This window comes from Paramisgurnus dabryanus, chromosome 14, assembly GCF_030506205.2.
Source record: "Paramisgurnus dabryanus chromosome 14, PD_genome_1.1, whole genome shotgun sequence".
NCBI lineage: Eukaryota > Metazoa > Chordata > Actinopteri > Cypriniformes > Cobitidae > Paramisgurnus > Paramisgurnus dabryanus.
Genome location: NC_133350.1, coordinates 33,062,581 through 33,081,661, shown reverse-complemented (window position 1 = coordinate 33,081,661; position 19,081 = coordinate 33,062,581). Strand labels below are relative to the sequence as shown.

Sequence of the window (19,081 nt, the reverse complement as noted above, 5' to 3'; positions counted from 1 at the left end):
ATATTTCATTCATTGAACAGATAATTGACATGCAAAACAGTTGGGTCAATCATTGGCCTTTTATTAAGAAGTTAACAAGTATAAACGGTGAACATGATGTCACATCATCACATCACATGGGTGGGCTGGTACACTTTATGTGTCAGGTGGTACAACCAATGTTAAATTGCATTTAAAACGTATATTTATGTAAATTCATTATAAAGGTCAGGTGGGTCCAACTGCTATATTCCCCTAAGAAATAAAAATTAAGCTAAATAATTTTAATAAGCTAATAATTTAGCTAACAATTTTAATAAATGCAAATTACGGTTGTCTAAAATAGTTTTTTATTATTGTTCTTAAATGTAATTTTTTAACACTTTTAAACTATTTTCAGTATTATAATTTTAAATAAAACTATCAAATAAACAAAGATTCAGCATGACACAGTGAGCGCATTAAAACTTACCTGTCAAATAGACAATGATTGGTGATACCACCTTCACTCTGGAATATATTGGTTACACCACCTGACATTTTTTTAAATAAGGATATCAAAAATCATTTATATGTACTAAAATGTTGTTCCATAAACAAAACTTCTTAAACACATTGTTTAAACACAAAAATATGCATTACATCCAAAGATTTATTAAACATGCGTTTTAATTATGTGCCTAAAACCGCTTTTAAAATATTTAGAGGTTAACAGCCTGTCATGAGTAATTAATTCACATCTGTCATATGTAAATGAATCCTGTAAACACCTCACACCACACGTGTGGTTTCAGTGTTACACTGCACTTACAGCAGTATAGAGTTGTAAAACATTGTGTTTACAGACCTACTATTTTACAATACTATTTTATAATACTATTTTACTACCTTTACATTTTGCTTGTTTCATCAAAACAATTGTGTCACATGTTATCCAATTTGTCAGCTATGTAAAATCCATGTTGTAATATTGTATGGTAGATGTTGATGTATGTGGACACTGTCTTTATTCTGGGTAAAACATGACATCCTGTGAACTCATCTCTACTCAAAGCCACTTTTCCATCCAGTGAGCGCATGCGGTTTATGAAAGTCAAAGCAAAACCGTAACAACACGATCCAAATTCCCTCTCCTCATGAAATCTGTTGGTAAAAACATTTAGATTATATTAAACTAACAGACTGTTTTTTACAATTGTATAGTTTTTAGGTCACAGTAGAAGCACTCATATATTTAACCTTATAAAGTAAAAATTAGATACACACTTATTGTATTGTATCTTGTTTACTACATACAACAGTATAAAGGATCATAGGATTTAATTCAAACTGCAACAAAAGTTGCTGTTTATTAACTTCCATCAATGCGGGTCTTCTCAAATCAAACACAATAAATTGCTGTTTCTTCTTCGTTTGTGGGGTAACTTGCCAAGCTGCTTCTTCATTGACAGTCACACTGCTATTGTGGTTACACGCGTGGATACTGCCTACCAGCGGTCGGCGCGTGTGTTTGCATGTCAACACAAAAGTATAAATGAAAACCGACGCGGAACCTACACCGTCGCGGCTTTGCCGTAGGACCTACGCACAACTATAACATTATTTTGTTGCAGTTTGAAGTAAATCACTCCTCAACTTGGCCCATCTTTGTTTTCTCGTTGCAAACGGAAATACCTATGACGCAGTTTTTTTACCTGACGGGAGGGGTTCTGGTGGACCAATCACAGCGCTTGCAGTCCGCGTAGAACTGACGCGCTGTTAAAAATTTTGCGAGGTGCACGTTAGGCTACGCAGAACTATGCACAGGCTATGGATAACCTATGGCCTAGCTACAGCGTTGAGCTTACGCACGACTATAAATTGGGCTTTAGGGCTCAGCTACGGCGTAGCCGCAATAGCGTAGGTTCCGCGTCGGTTTTCATTTATACTTTTGCTTCGTCGTCGACGTGCAAACACATGTGCAGACCGCTGGAAGGCAGTATCCACGCGTGTAACCATAGTAGCAGCATGGCCCTCAATGAAGAAGCAGCTTGGCAAGTTAACTCACAAACGAAGAAAAAACAGCAACTTCTTGTTTATGTTTTGAGAAGACCAGCATTGATGGAAGTAAATAAACAGCGACTTTTGTTGCAATTTGAGTTAAATCACTCCTCAACTTGGCTCATCTTTGTTTTCACCGTTGCAAACGTAAATACCTATGACGCCAATTTTTTACTACGGCATAGAGCTTACACACAACTATAAATTGGGCTTTAGGAAGATACATAATAGACGGGATGACGTATGGCCCAGCAAGCATTAAAGCACATCCAGAATGAACATACTTAGCTTGTTGTGCCTTAGCAATGTCTTTGTGTGTGCATGTGGCCAGTTATGTCAAACAAACAGTTAAGATGTTGTGTTCCTCCCTGTCCCCACTACAATACAGACAAAGAAAAACACATGAGTTGTGTATTATGTGCATGGGAGTGCAGCATGCACAGTCAGTTCTTGAGGGATCTGTGTACACTGCGAGTGGGTGCCCATTCGCACGCTGTGTACCTGCCTGGCGCTCTTCAAGGAGTGCAACTGAGCTTGCGTTCCCCATGGTTGTGGTCCCGCTGCTCCGAGGCAGGGCAGCTTGTTCACTCATGGGGTTTACAAATGAATCTCGTTGAGGGGTAGAATCGGTCTCTCAGGCTCAACTTGTCGGACATCATGTCAGCAAAGCTTTTCTCTTGAACACCCCTCTTGCTACCTCCAGCCTTGCAGCTATGCAGTAAACGCAGGCATCTAAACGTTTCAGGAGGCATGTAAAACTGTGGAGTAAGGTGTCCCTCTACATGCACAGTATCGACCCTCTGAGGGAGGATAAAAATGTCAGCCAGGTCAGTCTGGCCACGGTGCTGGCCTTTCAACTCACACTATTTCGTAGTAGACTATTTGGTAAAATGGAGACATCTGCCAAATGTTTACCAATGGGTCCTGCATAGAGCGAGGTTATGCAATTCAGTTCTGTTGTTATCCGCCATGCTTCATTGGGGTGTTTGTGGTGGGCCCTGAGCAGGCTTGGTAATAGAACTGAAAACTGAACTGAAATGTCCCCTGTGCAAATAGGCCAAAGAGTGTGTATCTGCACGAGAGGGAAGCAGGTTTTAACAGCGACTTCAAACACAATCGCGAGCACCCATTCAGGTTGTAACAGTATTTGAAAAAGGAGAGAGCTGGCAGCTTTCACGTAAGGGGGTGGTTTCAGTTTCTAGTTCTGTTGGAAATTATGCAGCAGTTTCCCGAACAGGGTTAAGATAAAGCCAGGAATAGGGTTTAGTTATATTAGGACATTTAAGTTGTTTTTACAAACAAACCTTACAGAAAACATTACTGGTGTACATTTTAAGACAAAATAATGGCACTGATATATTTTAAGATATGTCAGTACAAGATGTTTTCAGTTATGACAGCTCAAACATTTAGACTAATATATCTAGAAAACTGTCCCAAAGTGATCTAAAACATAATGTGGTCTTGAACATTGATGGGGTTAAAGTGTACATACAGTCTTGTTCAAAATAATAGCAGTACAATGTGACTAACCAGAATAATCAAGGTTTTTAGTATATTTTTTATTGCTACGTGGCAAACAAGTTACCAGTAGGTTCAGTAGATTCTCAGAAAACAAACAAGACCCAGCATTCATGATATGCACGCTCTTAAGGCTGTGCAATTGGGCAATTAGTTGAAAGGGGTGTGTTCAAAAAAAGAGCAGTGTCTACCTTTGACTGTACAAACTACAAACTATTTTGTACGAAAAAATTTTTTTCTGGGATTTAGCAATCCTGTGAATCACTAAACTAATATTTAGTTGTATGACCACAGTTTTTTAAAACTGCTTGACATCTGTGTGGCATGGAGTCAACCAACTTGTGGCACCTCTCAGCTGTTATTCCACTCCATGATTCTTTAACAACATTCCACAATTCATTCACATTTCTTGGTTTTGCTTCAGAAACAGCATTTTTGATATCACCCCACAAGTTCTCAATTGGATTAAGGTCTGGAGATTGGGCTGGCCACTCCATAACATTAATTTTGTTGGTTTGGAACCAAGACTTTGCCCGTTTACTAGTGTGTTTTGGGTCATTGTCTTGTTGAAACAACCATTTCAAGGGCATGTCCTCTTCAGCATAGGGCAACATGACCTCTTCAAGTATTTTAACATATGCAAACTGATCCATGATCCCTGGTATGCGATAAATAGGCCCAACACCATAGTAGGAGAAACATGCCCATATCATGATGCTTGCACCTCCATGCTTCACTGTCTTCACTGTGTACTGTGGCTTGAATTCAGAGTTTGGGGGTCGTCTCACGAACTGCCTGTGGCCCTTGGACCCAAAAAGAACAATTTTACTCTCATCAGTCCACAAAATGTTTCTCCATTTCTCTTTAGGCCAGTTGATGTGTTCTTTGGCAAATTGTAACCTCTTCTGCACATGCCTATTTTTTAACAGAGGGACTTTTCGGGGGATTCTTGAAAATAGATTAGCTTCACACAGACTTCTTCTAACTGTCACAGTACTTACAGGTAACTCCAGACTGTCTTTGATCATCCTGGAGGTGATCATAGGCTGAGCCTTTGCCATTCTGGTTATTCTTCTATCCATTTTGATGGTTGTCTTCCGTTTTCTTCCACGTCTCTCTGGTTTTGCTCTCCATTTTAAGGCATTGGAGATCATTTTAGCTGAACAGCCTATCATTTTTTGCACCTCTTTATAGGTTTTCCCCTCTCCAATCAACTTTTTAATCAAAGTACGCTGTTCTTCTGAATAATGTCTTGCACGACCCATTTTCCTCAGCTTTCAAATGCATGTTCAACAAGTGTTGGCTTCATCCTTAAATAGGGGCCACCTGATTCACACCTGTTTCTTCACAAAATTGATGACCTCAGTTATTGAATGCCACACTGCTATTTTTTTTAACACACCCCTTTCAACTAATTCAACTAATTGCCCAATTGCACAGCCTTAAGAGCGTGCATATCATGAATGCTGGGTCTCATTTGTTTTCTGAGAATCTACTGAACCTACTGGTAACTTGTTTGCCACGTAGCAATAAAAATATACTAAAAACCTTGATTATTCTGGTTAGTCACATTGTACTGCTATTATTTTGAACAAGACTGTATGTTACATCATATATAATTCTAGTCCCCAGAAACTAGGCCCCAATATAAATTATTATTGTTTGTGTGTTGGAATCTTAAGTAATGGAATCCTTGGTTACAAATTATAAAAAAATCAGATAAATATCAGATAGGGCTGTACCATACACATGATAGTTTTGGCTTAATTGCATAAGATGTATTGTTGTACCGTTCTGAAACCCATTCTGGGAGTAGAGAAAACTCGTTCAGTTCTCTGTCCCATGAATCTCTCAGGTCATGTCTCCACGGTGGGACCAACTGTACACAGACACACTGTTCCCAACCATGATCATCTCTCTGGACCCCTGACAGTGTGTAGTTATAAACCAGACCTAAAGATGAACATTAGAAAACAAAACAACATCAAAACAAATAACAGATATAATAGCATATCAGTGTTGCACTGTAATCACAAAATTAACCTAAACTTTGCTAAAAAAAATTGCATGAGGCAAATGTGTTGACATGATGATTTTCAGTGATTTTTTTAAAATCTTTTCAACATAATGCAAAAAATCTGATTTTCATGCTAAGAAAATATGCTGAGCATTTTACCCTGATGATTATGTGATGAATATGACCTAAATATGTTTTTTATATAATATTTCCGATAATGCACAATACCTTGTGAATTTGTGAGTCCCACATGTATTTCTGTGTCAAGCCATTCTCTAGAGAAAAACAGAAATGATATTGCCATATGTTATTAACATAACATTTACTTATATAATCATTATAAACTCACCCTAAATGTGATGGGCCGTGAACTGATCCTATTATAAAAGCACACGAGACTTTATGTGCGTTAATGAAAGGGCAGGTGATCGCGACAGGTGCGTCCAATAGGCCAAATGTAAGAGTGTGACGGCAGATCGGACACTCGCGTCTGTTTAAATCATCAGTTTGTTTATTAAAATGAGCATTTGAACACGAAAAACAGTAAACGTCTCTTCCGCAATGTCTGTATTTGATCACAGTTTGGTCCATTGGTGGTAGACTGAGACTCGCGTTACCTGTTGTCTAAGTCTGACCTCAGATCAGTTTCGCTTTCTCACATTTCTGTTATGACGTCATTGGTTTCAGGACTGTGCCGCCAGGGGGCACGCGACGACAAACCTCAGTAAAAAAGAATGCAATCAAAATGTCGGTCCGTAAGCACAAGTAACACCATCCCTGTCATTAAATACGATTATTTGATGATTATTATTATTATTTTTAGTAGTAGGAGTAGGAGTAGTATATTACTGGAGCATTCGGCTTGTACACAAATAGTACAAATATGTAATCACATGTTTGTGTGTTGTATTTTCATATGCTTATTATTGTTCCCTATTTTAAGTAAACTAAAAAATACCTGCTCAATTAAGAAACCTTTCTGGAGCTCGCTGATTCTGTTTCTATGACAAAACATATCTTTATTATTACTGATTTTTACTTCCTGTATTATTGTCAATTAATGCATAAATTCGTTATTTCTACTGTCTGGCTCCTTAAACTTGTCCCTTACGCCTTTCTAACTGAAATAAAAAAATCCGTCTCACAGCTGTTTTCATGTCAGCTGCCTACTGTTGAACTTTCAAGCTGTTGACGAAGCATTTAGATATTACCAATAATATATTTTCCAAAACATTTCTTAAAAATATTTATTTAAATTATGGAAAGCTGTCTGCATGCTACTTGTTAAAAAAAAAAAAAAATGCATGCTACTTGTTCACTGTCACCAACATGTCAACGCAGAGACGGAACCAATCAGCAACGTGTCTGCAATCTAGCCGGGCTTATTTTCCGGATGCACAGAACCGTGGATACAGTAACAAACATCAAATTGGTTTACGGAATAAAATATGTCAACGAAACAAGTGACCTGCAGGTAAGGAAAAACACCAAACCGTTATTATATATCCACTGAGGAATAGCTTTATTTAATAATGTTAGTAATATCAGTATGACTTTGACATGAGAGAAAATGGTGCTGCTGGACTGACGCATGTGTGACTGCAGATCTCAGATCCGATCTCTTACATTCACACTCACATATATAGATTCATTTAACATAGAGATTTTAGTAAGAAGAGCACTGATGGTTAAAATTAAGGCGCATTTCAAGATCTTCACAAACAGGCTCCATCACGTTTGATTCACATATGACATCAATTGCTTGAATGATGTTTTCTGTCTTTCTCTAGATATTTCCTTAATGGTGTTTGTCGGGAGGGGAGCAGATGCATGTTCTCTCATGATCTAAACACAAGCAGACCTTCAACTATCTGTAAATACTATCAGAGAGGATTTTGTGCCTATGGAGACAAATGCAGGTGAGACTTGTAGCAATTGTTCTCATGCTTTTGAAAAATCATGGCTTTGATCAAATATATGGATTTTGGTATAATGTATGTATGCTGTTTTTGGAGGAAAGGTTGTACAAGCCTTGGACTAGCAGACAGTTTAGTTTAAACTAATAGAAGAAATCAAATCAATTTAGTTATTTGAATTATAGTTGTCAAATACTGTTGGGTTTGATAATTACATATAATTAACCCCTTAACTGTCACCGTTTCACAGTGGAACACCTTTTGATATTTAATTTTATTTTAAAAATAAAATAGAGTTTAATCATGACATGATATGTGTCAGTGATATGACTAATTATGATTTGTGATATAGATTTAGTGTGCAAATAGTGTCATCATGTACTCACCCTCATTGTTTCAAATCTATACTATCTATTTAAATCCAGGTCTTGGAGATTTTTACGATAAACAGGTTTACATCGCAGATACTCAAATGCATGCAGTAAAATGCATGGCTCATTATAAGGTAATAAAAACATAACGGTGCATTATATAAGGTCTTTATGCACCACTGAAAACTAGGGGTGCACCGATAAATGCAGATATACACTTAAAATGCGTGGCCGTTATTATCCACAGCTATTCTACGACTTTTGATCAGTAAGTCCTTATCGATCTGAAATTGCTGATGAAATCGTTTAAAATGCATTTGAAAAAGCAACACTCGTCAAACATAATCATTATATATATTCTTTTTTATCATGAAGCTATCTGAAAAGGTTTGAAAAACAGCAATATCAATATATCCATAAGCCATTTCCTGGTGATGCGTGTCATAGCTGCATGTGTATGGTTCTTCGTCTGCAGCGCATATTGAGTTTCTGCACAAGAGCGCCCTCTGGCTTTTGGATGTAGCGGCATTTCACTGTAATTTATTGAGAAGCATAGCAAGCATCATGGGCCGATATATCGGTGCACCCCTACTGAAAACATAGTTATGCTTTTCATATTATAGCATTTTTGTCAGGAGATACACCTAAAATGTACACACTGCACCTTTATGGGAACATTCACATGGGGCATGAGCTTTAATGACGTCATGTGTTTGCCGAACTGAATTGTGGGTTCGTGGCAGAAGTTGAACATTTCTCAACTTTTCAAGTGCCAATGTGTGCGTCAGCCAATCACATCGCCTTATGCAAATTACCTAGTGCAGAGCCAGCCAATTAGGTTTATGCAAGAAACAGAGGAGCATTTGTTGCAGCCTTTAAGCAGTCATTCTGCAGCTCTGAGAGAGCTGTGCTCCCTGTCACATCACAACCATATCTGAAGTTTAGTTTAAATCTATATGCTTTTACTAAGTTTTACTTACATTTTTTATCATTCTAAAAGATCACTCATATATCATAAATTAATATATAGGCCAATGTAGGCTTTACTTTTTTAAAGTATAAGTAAAAAATAAGTTTTCTATGTCTTACAGATATGACCACGTCAAACCACATGGCCGTGGCAGCGGCCCACCAGTAGACCACACTACCAGAGCCAGTACTGCAGGAGCACCAGGACCACCATCAACCACGACAAAACATGTCAAAAAACCACTAGTGTTGAGAGACAAAGGTATATAAACAGCTCTTGATGCTATTTTTAACACAAACGTTCATTGGTTAATAGTCCTTAATAGAAAATATTTAGGCTGCATCTGAAATCTCTAAAATGCTGCCTTCAGATGCTGTCTCCTGAGATACCTTCATATAGAGTTCTGTGCCCTCTGCTTGGACAGCACGCCAAATATGCTTTATCTCATTACCCTATTGATTACATGTTAATGTGAACTCGTGAACTTTACATATATTGCATGTAAAAACACATTTTCCTATCTTTTGGTTTGTTTTTCTTGTAATAGATCTAGGCTGTGACACCACAGGTCGGGCATACAGCGGAGGAAGCGCAGACTGTTGGGACTACAGCGCTCACTGCAAACCACACACTTACCTGGATGCCATCCGCTCAGGCCTGGAGAGTTCAGCCACTGCCAGCTCTTATCCAGACATGAGCCAACAGACTCAGCTGTGTCCATACATGGCAGCGGGGCAGTGTCACTTTGAAGACAGGTGCCCGTATCTTCACGGCGATATGTGTGAAATATGTCAGCTGAGAGTTTTGGATCCGCACGACCCTGAACAAAGGGCGGCGCATGAAAAGGTGATTCTACCTTTACTTATATGCATTGTTTCGAACTGCACAAATAAGATATCATAAAGAGTATCCTTATGTGAAAGCCATCTATCAGCGTGTTTTTTCCATTGTTCACCAAATACCTAAAACACGACTCTTGTGTCATGAGAATTTTGTCTCTGTGCTCTTAGATATGTATGATGGCTTTTGAGGTGGACATGGAGAAAGCTTTCGCGGCCCAACAGAGTCAGGACAAGCAGTGCACCATCTGTATGGAGGTGGTGTATGACAAAGTGTCTCCATCAGAGCGTCGCTTCGGCATCCTGTCCAGCTGCTGTCACACGTACTGTTTAAGCTGCATCCGTCAGTGGCGCTGCGTCGAGCAGTTTAAGAACCAGATTCGCAAGTAAGTCAAAACCCAAACCATATGCTTTCATTGTTGTGTCCATATACAGTAGTCCATAGGTTAATCGGACACATTTTATCATTCTTATTCCTGTCTTATCGTTCCATGGAACCTATAATTTACTTTTTTGACCTCCAATAACATTAATATTTAAGCATTTTATTTTAGCTTATATCCAAAGCCGTATACAAAGGCAGCAAAATGAAATGGAATAATTAAGCCATTCCAAGATGATGTATGAAGAAACTCAATCTCAGTGCTAGTGGTTAGAGAGTCGGGCTATAATGTGAAGGTTGCCTGTTTTGATTCCCAAGACCGGGAGTGGACAACTGAGGTGCTTTTGAGCATGACAGCTGACAGCAAAATAAGTATTAATATCTGTTAGAAGTTTCATTGACCGGTGCAATGTCTTGTTTTTTATGAACCACATTGCAGAATTTATCTTGGTATCTAGTAATTAAGTGTTTAATAAAATATGAAATGGTGTGACTTCTGTCCGTCTGTCTGTCTGCAGGTCTTGTCCAGAGTGCCGTGTGGTTTCTGAGTTTGTCATACCCAGTATGTACTGGGTAGAAGATCAGGATGAGAAAAATCGTCTCATTGAAGCGTTCAAATCTGGAGTCAGGTGTGTTTTAAAGGAGTTTTCAAACCAATTAAAATACTTAAATTCAACAGTGGTCAATCTTTGAACTTTTAGTCCTGGTTAAAAATTTAACACATTCCACCTTAAAGCTCCACTGTGTAGGATCTACTCCCATCTAGCGGTGAAAGTCTATATGACAAGCAACTGAATATTACTTTCTAGCCCCCCCCATTCGGAACGCGTTTTAACTCGTACGGTGGCCCGGCCGTGTCATGCCAAGGTTAACATGGCTTCCAGTAGCTACAAAGCAAAAGCAATGAGAAAAAAAATGAACAATTTGCAATGTCCTTTGCCTGTGATCCATCAAAGCACACAGATTTATGTTTAACATGAAAAAAGTCTGATTGTCATGATATGTCCGCTTAAAATCACATACAAAAAGCAACCATGACGGGTTTAAATGGACGCGAACTAATATTATGTCAAAGTACAATGCTTATGTTTTAAGTAAACGTTACATGTCCGTGTATATGTAAGAGCTTTCTCTCATATTGGTGAAAAAAGATCGCGCAACTTTCACACGCTTGTAAAATGAAACGAAAGACGCGCAGATCAGACGCTTTTATCAGAGTATTATGTCAGAGTACAATGCTTATGTTTTAAGTAAACGTTACATGTCCATGTATATGAAAGGCTAAAAATATGGCTGTCACCGTGTGTTTGTGCTAGAGGTCAGAAAAGATGAAAAACATTTATCTCAGTACCTCAGATTACATAAATGGGCGGAGAGACGGCATGTGGCTGTTCGAACACATTAAACCACATGCATGTTTACACTAACAAGTGTTATGCATAATCATGCTAAAGTTAGCCAAGGAACTATAAAACTTCAAGTTTACAACATGGACTGTATAGATGTAAACGAATATGCTGAATTACCTGTGGAGAAGATATAAAGTGCAACTTCAGTGTCCCTTGAGCCCCATCTTGGAAAACTAACTCCAATAGTGACTTTGGTCTTGATGTTTTTCCTGTCGCGTTGTCGTTTATAATCCCCGTTTCGCTTCCTTGGTGATTTGTTTTAATGTCCTCGAGAATATGTCTTCAACAGGCTTTCAAATCAAAGCATTAGATCGCAGGTTCATTACGGTGTGCGGCTGTTGTAAAATCCGAAGGATTCAGCTACGCAGGTCACAGGCTGGATACGTCATCAAGCCTGGTTTATTTAAATCAACTGAGCATTACATTCGCAAGTCATACGCATATTACATCAATTTACAATTAACTAAGAATAATTGTCAGCTTTATAATTGTTAATATTCTGAAATAAGACTGTCTTGATGACGTATACCGCCTACACATGCAACCTCCGGAGGCTTCAGCTATCGGCCAGCATGAGTGTAGAGAGAAAGCGCGAAAGGCGGAGCTTGAATTTCAGGAATGTCCCTCGTCGGCGAATGTATTTCAAAGATGGAGGCACAACATGGATTCAGCCAGAGAGCGCTTCGACGGTATGCATTTTAAATAGCAGATTCTACACTTACGAGAATACTTTGATTAGTGGGTGGGAAGTAATTACACATGAATGAGCACATACTTTTGAAAGAAAACATGGGTTTTTGTTAAGAATTAACTCAATAAAGTACACAGTAGAGCTTTAAAGGTAGGGTAACACATTTTGAAAAATGCTAACGGTGGCTGCCTAGCAATGAAATCCCGATCCCACCCTCAAGTCAAATCGCCATCCAAAGTCATGCCTCTTTCAACCACATGAACACGTGATCAGATCAGACGGTCACATCTCATGTCTCATTCAGCAGTGAGAAAACTTTGCAGTACAAAGTGAATAACCTTACCAAAATAACCAACATAAACAACTGGTTTACAGCAGAATTAGTTTAAGCACACGTTCGGTTGTGTAGACGTAGTAACTATATCGTTATGCTAATCCGTAAACGAACACAAATTTCATAAGCAACACAATGTTTCATCAAAGTAGAATATCTGAATCCATCTCAATACAAACATATCGCGTACCTACCTTACCAAAATAAACAGTGCAACGACCCTTTCAGACCCTTTGCCTCCTGCAGCTGTTTGCATCTCGTGGTAAAGCAGTAAAGTTACCGATGTTAATTTGGGTTTTTGTTCTTGCTGATCCAGGCAGTTTTTGCTGTTGATGTTAAAAAGGTGCCTTTAGTTTTGTGGCTCCTGTGTAGGTTGTCAATTCAGCAGAAAAGTTTGCTGTTCTCGCTGTTTACAGGAGGTGAGCGCACGTGAACGCGCCGATGACGTATGGTGTCTGCGTGGACTCGCTGTGCGGTGGGAATTCAAATTACGCTTGCGTATGAGGGACAAAAAAGGAAACATCCGTTCGGACCGAAATCTATGATTTGTTGAACATTTTTTGGTCCTACGCCTTTCACAGATGACATACATTTCTACAAATACCTTTAAACAACTTAAGACAGTGATTGCTATCAGGATGTGAGCGACTTTTAACCAGCATAACTAAAAATGTTTCAGGATCAAAGCTGTTACCCTACCTTTAAATGCTATCATTGGGTCCCCAGTGCTTCTATCAACCTAGTAAAAGTGAAAAAGAAACCAAGCCAGTAACTTTGTTTTAGTAAACCATTTTCTGCAAGCATGTAAAACCATGTACACATGTATGATTTTGGTCATTCAGATTTACCCTCTTTTGTGATGTAGGTAGCGAGTCTTATTACAAAAATACCGCCCCTTAATCTGCACTATCCGTACACACTACTACCATTTAGTGCAGAGAGAAAGAGAACGAGAAAAATTGACAGCACAATTGAGTTTCAATTTCAACAAACCACCATTTAGTGTTCATCAGCTCATTTGCATTTTAAAGGACACACCCAAAAACGTCACATTATTGCTTTACATCTACAAAGTGGCAATTTTAACATGCTATAAAAAATTATCTGTGGGTTATTTTGAGCTAAAACTTCACATACAAACTCCAATGATTTATTTTACATCTATAAAAATCTCATAATATGACCCCTTTAAGGCTTTACACTGTCCTAAACAAAAACAAGAAACTATCAAACCGTAAATATCATGACTTTCATGTGTTTTTAAGCTTCTATCCTAACCAGTTTAACTAACAGTAAACCACTCTTATTCAACAGATAGACTGCTGTACAGTTCACTTTAAAGACAAGCTTCAGAGTTGAAACAGAAATAAATAAAATATCAAAGGTTTAGTGTTTGGAGTCTTCCCATAGTGCTGAGCCTTTGATCTTTCATCTCTCACCCTTTCAACTGCACTAAAAACAGTAGTTGGGAACTTTAGATGTTACTTTGGTTTCATCCATTCATATACCTTTCAAATTGATGAAATTGTGTCAGTATCAGTATGCACTTGAATTTGTTTGTAAACCTATTTCTGTATTCTCATATGTATCTTGCAGTAAGAAGCCGTGTAAATACTTTGATCAGGGTAGAGGAACGTGTCCATTCGGAGGAAACTGTTTCTATATGCATGCCTACCCTGATGGGACACGGGCAGAACCCGACAAACCACGCAAACAACTCAGTGCTGAGGGCAGCGTCCGGGTAAAAACACACACAATTCATATATACAGTACATATAAATATATATTTTCTTGTAAAAGATCGCTGTTATGAGTCGGACCTAACTGTTGTATATTATGTGTATAATGTATATAATGCCCCGACCCCTTTTCCCTCAGTTTCTTAACTCGGTGCGTCTGTGGGACTTCATAGAGGAGCGTGAACAGCGCGGCGTACCGCAGTATGAAGATGAAGTCAATGAACTGGGTGAACTGTTCATGCAGCTGTCAGGGGGCGGAGACGAGAGCGGCTCTTCAGCGTCACATTGATTACATCATACACGTACGGTTACTATTAAGTACCCGATTAACTAACTACTAGGCAATAAAAATGTTTTCGCAGGTAAACGTTTCATGTTTACATTAGAGATGGTTTCCTTAGAAGACATTTTTACAAGTGCTAGGTTTGTGTGCAAAAGCATACACTACACGAGTATGAAACCATATAAAGCACCTGTATCATGTCTGTAGGCTGCTCTGTGTTCTCCTGACCTTCATTAGGACTCGGCCAGATTAACTACATTTTTTAACGTTCAACCCAAAGATGAATGTATGGTCAAAAGAAAATGAGAACTGATATGTCTGGCACATTTTAAAAGCACTTGGTGTATACAGTATGTGTAAAAAATAAAAAGTACATGTTGCACTTTATTACTGATGGGCAACATGCAATACATTACTGTGATTTAAAAATACACTTTTGTAACATGTTTATTCTTTGCCGATACATGGATATATCTATATTTTTTGAGGACCGTTTGGGTGTAGATGATTCATTTTGGACTCAATCAACCAGTATCATAGCACTGCATTTAACTTACCTGCTGTACTCTTGTAGCCGATCTCATCATAGGGGTTATTCTGTATTCTGTTTTATGAATTGTATCGTTGAGTGACACTGGAGAGAGTGTAATAAACAGTTAAGTGACTAAGTGGTTAGTGCTTTCTTTAAACATTTACTGTACAGAACACACTAAGAATAGATCTTAGATAGATAAATGTCTGCATACAATCATCCCATCCAGTAATTTGGAAAAAGACAACTGAAATGAGAAATGGATCAAAACTAAACTGATCTAAAGTCTGTTTAATGTTTAAAGGAAAACATTTTACTATGTTCTTATCTCAACTTTCAATGTGTGCAGTCTTTGTACAGAGCATCGTGAATGGGTTCGCATTTAGCCTAGCCCTATTCATTCCTTAGGGAAAATAAGGAAGTGTTTTTTGCTTCTAAATTCATCCCTGTTTGGATCCTATTTATACAATATAGTTCTCATTTTATATCGGCTTAAAAAAATCGCCATGTTTTATTTTGTGCCATACGTGTAACTACTCATGTAAGAGTCTTTAAATAGGGAAAACATGGAAGTGTTTGGTGACTTCTAAATTCATCCCTGTTTGGATCCTAAGGAATGAATGGGGCTAGGCTAAATGCTAACACATTCACGTGCATTTTTAAAAGATAGGTATGTGATAATTAGTCTAAGTTGAGGTAAAAACATAATAAAATATTGAAAAATGGTGGCGTTTTCCTTTAAACCCTGTCCGGGAATCCAGGACTAGGTCTTAGTTATAGTAGGACATTTAAGTAGTTTTTAAAAACATACATTACAAAAAACAATACTGGTGTGCATTGTGAGACAAAACAATGGCACTGATGTATGTTAAAATATGTCAGTGCAAAATGTTTTTTAAATTTCTTGTGCGGGAAACTGCCCCCATAAGATTTCAAATATTCCTGATCTTAATAACATTTTATAGGGGGCATGAACAGGGTGAAAAATATGATTTCTGCTCACTTTTAACATACACACAAACTACCAGTAAAAACTGTGCTAATCCCACCTTATTGGTATGCAAAAGTTTGGGCACCCCTTACAATTTCCATGATTTTAATCTATAAATATTTGGGTGTTTGGATTAGCACTTTCAAATAGAGGCTGTTATTTCTGCTAAAGGAGGCTCTTCTAAATATTGATGTGATTTTTCTGTTGGGGTGCCCAAATTTATGCACCTGCACTGTAAAAAATTGCTGTTATTATGCAGCTGGTTGCCATTAACTTACTGTAGAAGAAAAAGACTGAAAATGTTTCATGTAGATTTAACTTTGAACAAACTGTTGGCAGTAAATAACATAAATGTAAAATCTACAGTAAGTCACTGCCATGGCAACCAGCTGCCTGTAATACTGTCATTTCTGCAGAATTTTTTAACAGTGTACCACTGTGTGACCCAACCTACAGTCTGTGGTCCCAACCCAAAGTCGCTTGGCTGTTGTGGTGAATGGCAAAAAAACTGTTTAGTCCAACTAATAGCACTGACAATAATTTTGGTGTTTTGATATTTTATTAATGAAATGTAAATTTATTTGAGATAAGGTAAATAAAAACTACCAAAAAAAATTGTTTTTACTCATATTTAGATTTAAAAATATGTTGGTTGGTCCTGGGAATGAGAGTCGTGAAATGAAAAGTTTGGGAACCCTCGAGTTTAGGTTAACGTTTAGGTCAGGATCTTGTTTGTAATGATTCTTAGGAGCATAAAAACATTTTTTTTTTTTTTTTGCTTTGTTGACAAAAATATAATTGATAAAACACATTTTTTAATTATTTTTGTTTAGTATTTTAGAGCTTTTTTCACCTGGGTATACCACAAACCCAAATATGGGAATTATGTTGTGACACAAGTACATTTAGTAAATGTACTATTTTCAATGAACTAATTTTGTACTTAATAAACAAAGCAACAACATTTGGTACTTAAAATAGCACATGTACAAATATGTTCTTGAGACCATTTATTTTAATAGATTAAAAATCAGTTTAATATTACTAAGCACTACGTATTACTTAAAGGAACAGTATGTAAGAAATTTATATCAATTAATCATAAAATGGCCCTGATATGTCACTAGACATTAAGAAATCATTTTCATTTCAAATACATATATCGCTCACAACAGTGGTCCGGCCAGGATATTGTCATTTAAAAAGTGGAGTTGCAGCCCTCAACTGATGTTTATGTTGTCATGTTGTGTATTGGCCACCAGTTGTGTGATTGCAGTACCAGTTTTAGCCACAAGTTTTGTGATTGCAATACCAGTTTTGACCACAATCCTACATACTGTTCCTTTAAGTAGTAAAATATACATCTTTTGATTAGTATTTTTGTATTAGTAGTACAAAATAAACAATTTACTAAAAATGTACTTGCTGGTAATTAAAGGGATAGTACACAATACGAAAATTCTGTCATTATTTACTCACCCTTTTTGGTCTGCTCCACACAAAGATATTTTGAAAACTATTAATAACCAAACAGGTCTGGGGCACCATCCACTTCCATAGGATAATTCTTTCCTACTATGGAAGTCAATAGTGTCCCAGATCTACTTGCATACATTTTTCAAAATATCTTTCTTTGTCTTTCCCTTTAAGTTTTTTTTAAGTACATTAAAGTATATTTATTTATACCTGAGTTTTTTGTTGAGTTTCTATTCTAAAATAGCATGTATCATAGCAGTATTCTCCCCAAGCCTGAAACATTAAGGAGTCCATGTGTTGTATTTAACTTAATTTTATTAAAATACAATGGATAAACGATCTGTTTACAAGTTAATTCTCAATGACAAGCAATAACAAGCCAAAAATATATGAATCCCTAGTAAGTTTCATAATAAAGTTAATACCCACTTTTCTTTGACTTCTGTACAGGTACAAACTCAAAGAGATGACATGATCATAAAGTGCTCCCCATACCCTGTGCTAAGGAGGCCTTTAAATGTTGTCTGATTAAAAAACAACAACAACAACAAAAAACACAATGTTGACAACAAACATGTGGCCATTAGCAGTACTGGCACATAAGAAAAATATACAACATGCTACATTGTGGTGTCACTCATATCACACTCTGTATAACTGATTGTATAATTGTGTCATGAAATCCCATAAAAGCTGAAGAAGGTCTTTTTATGATAATATGTCTGATGAATGGGGTTTAAGGCTTAATCTACATGATATGAATGGACGAAACGGATCAAAGTGTGAACCATTAAAGTGCTGTTGGCCGTTCCCTCTCCGAATGGATCCTGGGGTACAACGAAGTCCAACAGTCCAGAAAAGAGACCAGCAGCAGCATCAAAAGTCAGCCTTTGACCTGGATGACTAGCTCTCTTAAGTATAACCTATTACCTCCAGCATGTTTCACTGGTCAAAAAATAAAAGATTTCAGAGGCCACCCGGGTGTTAAAGTCCACGGAGCGTCCGTTCATAGCTTAAATATGTTGGAGTCTGTGTTTCTAGCTTGTGTTTAGCTGAAGCGAGCAGCTGGGTTTCACTTGAAGGCAGATGTGAGCGCTAGCGTGAAGACGTTGATGTCTTCGGTGTGCGAGGCTCTGTGGAGCGAAGGCTCTGATGCGCTGCGGTTTATTTTGGGAAGGGAGTGCTGTAGCAGCTCTATTGAAGAAAGAATCTAAAAAAGACACAAACGAAAGTGACAGGTCATCTTTAACACTGAGAAAGTGCGAACAGATGTGTGTTCATTTTAACCACATCAACTAATAAGTTCTGGTAAATGTATTTATATACTGTTTTTTTACAATGTTCTATTGTTTGTTTAAAAGCAGCTTTAGGTAAAGAAAACAGAAAACAGGTAAATTAATAGAAGGTATTATTGCAATTCCTTATAAAAGCACCTAAAGCGCTAAATGCATTTTACTGAGACTACAGGACATTTAGTTAAAATGATAACTAACAGATATACTAAACCATACATTTCCAGCTTACATGGAAATGACCCTTAAAAAGTAGATTATATAAGTCTAACACACACAGAGAATTTGCAATAATAACC

The 19,081-nt window shown here is 37.5% G+C and overlaps 3 protein-coding genes across 6 annotated transcripts in view; 1 reads left to right on the top strand and 2 right to left on the bottom strand.

Annotated features, from left to right (window-relative positions):
- Positions 1-108: 108 nt before the first annotated feature.
- Positions 109-6,203, bottom strand: mkrn2os.1 (MKRN2 opposite strand, tandem duplicate 1). Of its 2 annotated transcripts, XM_065265895.2 has the most exons (5): positions 5,907-6,203; positions 5,786-5,832; positions 5,331-5,493; positions 868-1,122; positions 109-512 (listed from the first exon to the last, which is right to left on the bottom strand). In XM_065265895.2, the coding sequence occupies exons 1-4, from the start codon at positions 6,146-6,148 to the stop codon at positions 903-905; spliced, it is 672 nt and encodes a 223-aa protein (XP_065121967.1). In that variant the 5' UTR covers positions 6,149-6,203; the 3' UTR covers positions 109-512; positions 868-902. The 2 variants fall into 2 exon arrangements, with proteins under 2 accessions (XP_065121967.1, XP_073667866.1); XM_073811765.1 differs by having other exon boundaries at positions 110-1,122.
- A 674-nt stretch (positions 6,204-6,877) lies between these two features.
- Positions 6,878-15,159, top strand: mkrn2 (makorin, ring finger protein, 2). Its single transcript, XM_065265962.1, has 8 exons — positions 6,878-7,031; positions 7,348-7,476; positions 8,936-9,075; positions 9,362-9,660; positions 9,825-10,039; positions 10,554-10,664; positions 14,066-14,210; positions 14,348-15,159. Exons 1-8 carry the CDS (start codon positions 7,006-7,008, stop codon positions 14,495-14,497), a joined length of 1,215 nt encoding a protein of 404 aa, XP_065122034.1. The 5' UTR covers positions 6,878-7,005; the 3' UTR covers positions 14,498-15,159.
- A 2,628-nt stretch (positions 15,160-17,787) lies between these two features.
- Positions 17,788-19,081, bottom strand: part of raf1b (Raf-1 proto-oncogene, serine/threonine kinase b) — a 34,062-nt gene continuing 32,768 nt past the window's right edge. For all 3 annotated transcript variants that reach the window (XM_065265961.2, XM_065265959.2, XM_065265960.2), the window contains one exon: positions 17,788-18,700. In XM_065265961.2, coding sequence (XP_065122033.1) covers positions 18,563-18,700 — 138 coding nt within the window. In that variant the 3' untranslated portion in view covers positions 17,788-18,562. The remainder of the gene's footprint in view (positions 18,701-19,081) is intronic.

What these genes read in the sequence shown, in the direction of transcription:
- mkrn2 (XM_065265962.1), top strand. Translation starts at nt 7,006, where the DNA reads ATGTCAACGAAACAAGTGACCTGCAG. An exon ending in ACTAGTGTTGAGAGACAAAG is followed by an intron (nt 9,076 to 9,361) that starts GTATATAAACAG and finishes TTCTTGTAATAG; the next exon opens with ATCTAGGCTGTGACACCACA. An exon ending in TTTAAGAACCAGATTCGCAA is followed by an intron (nt 10,040 to 10,553) that starts GTAAGTCAAAAC and finishes GTCTGTCTGCAG; the next exon opens with GTCTTGTCCAGAGTGCCGTG.
- mkrn2os.1 (XM_065265895.2), bottom strand. Translation starts at nt 6,148, where the DNA reads ATGGACCAAACTGTGATCAAATACAGACATTGCGGAAGAGACGTTTAC. An exon ending in GGGACTCACAAATTCACAAG is followed by an intron (nt 5,494 to 5,785) that starts GTATTGTGCATT and finishes GTTCATCTTTAG; the next exon opens with GTCTGGTTTATAACTACACA. An exon ending in CCAGAATGGGTTTCAGAACG is followed by an intron (nt 1,123 to 5,330) that starts GTACAACAATAC and finishes TTTTACCAACAG; the next exon opens with ATTTCATGAGGAGAGGGAAT.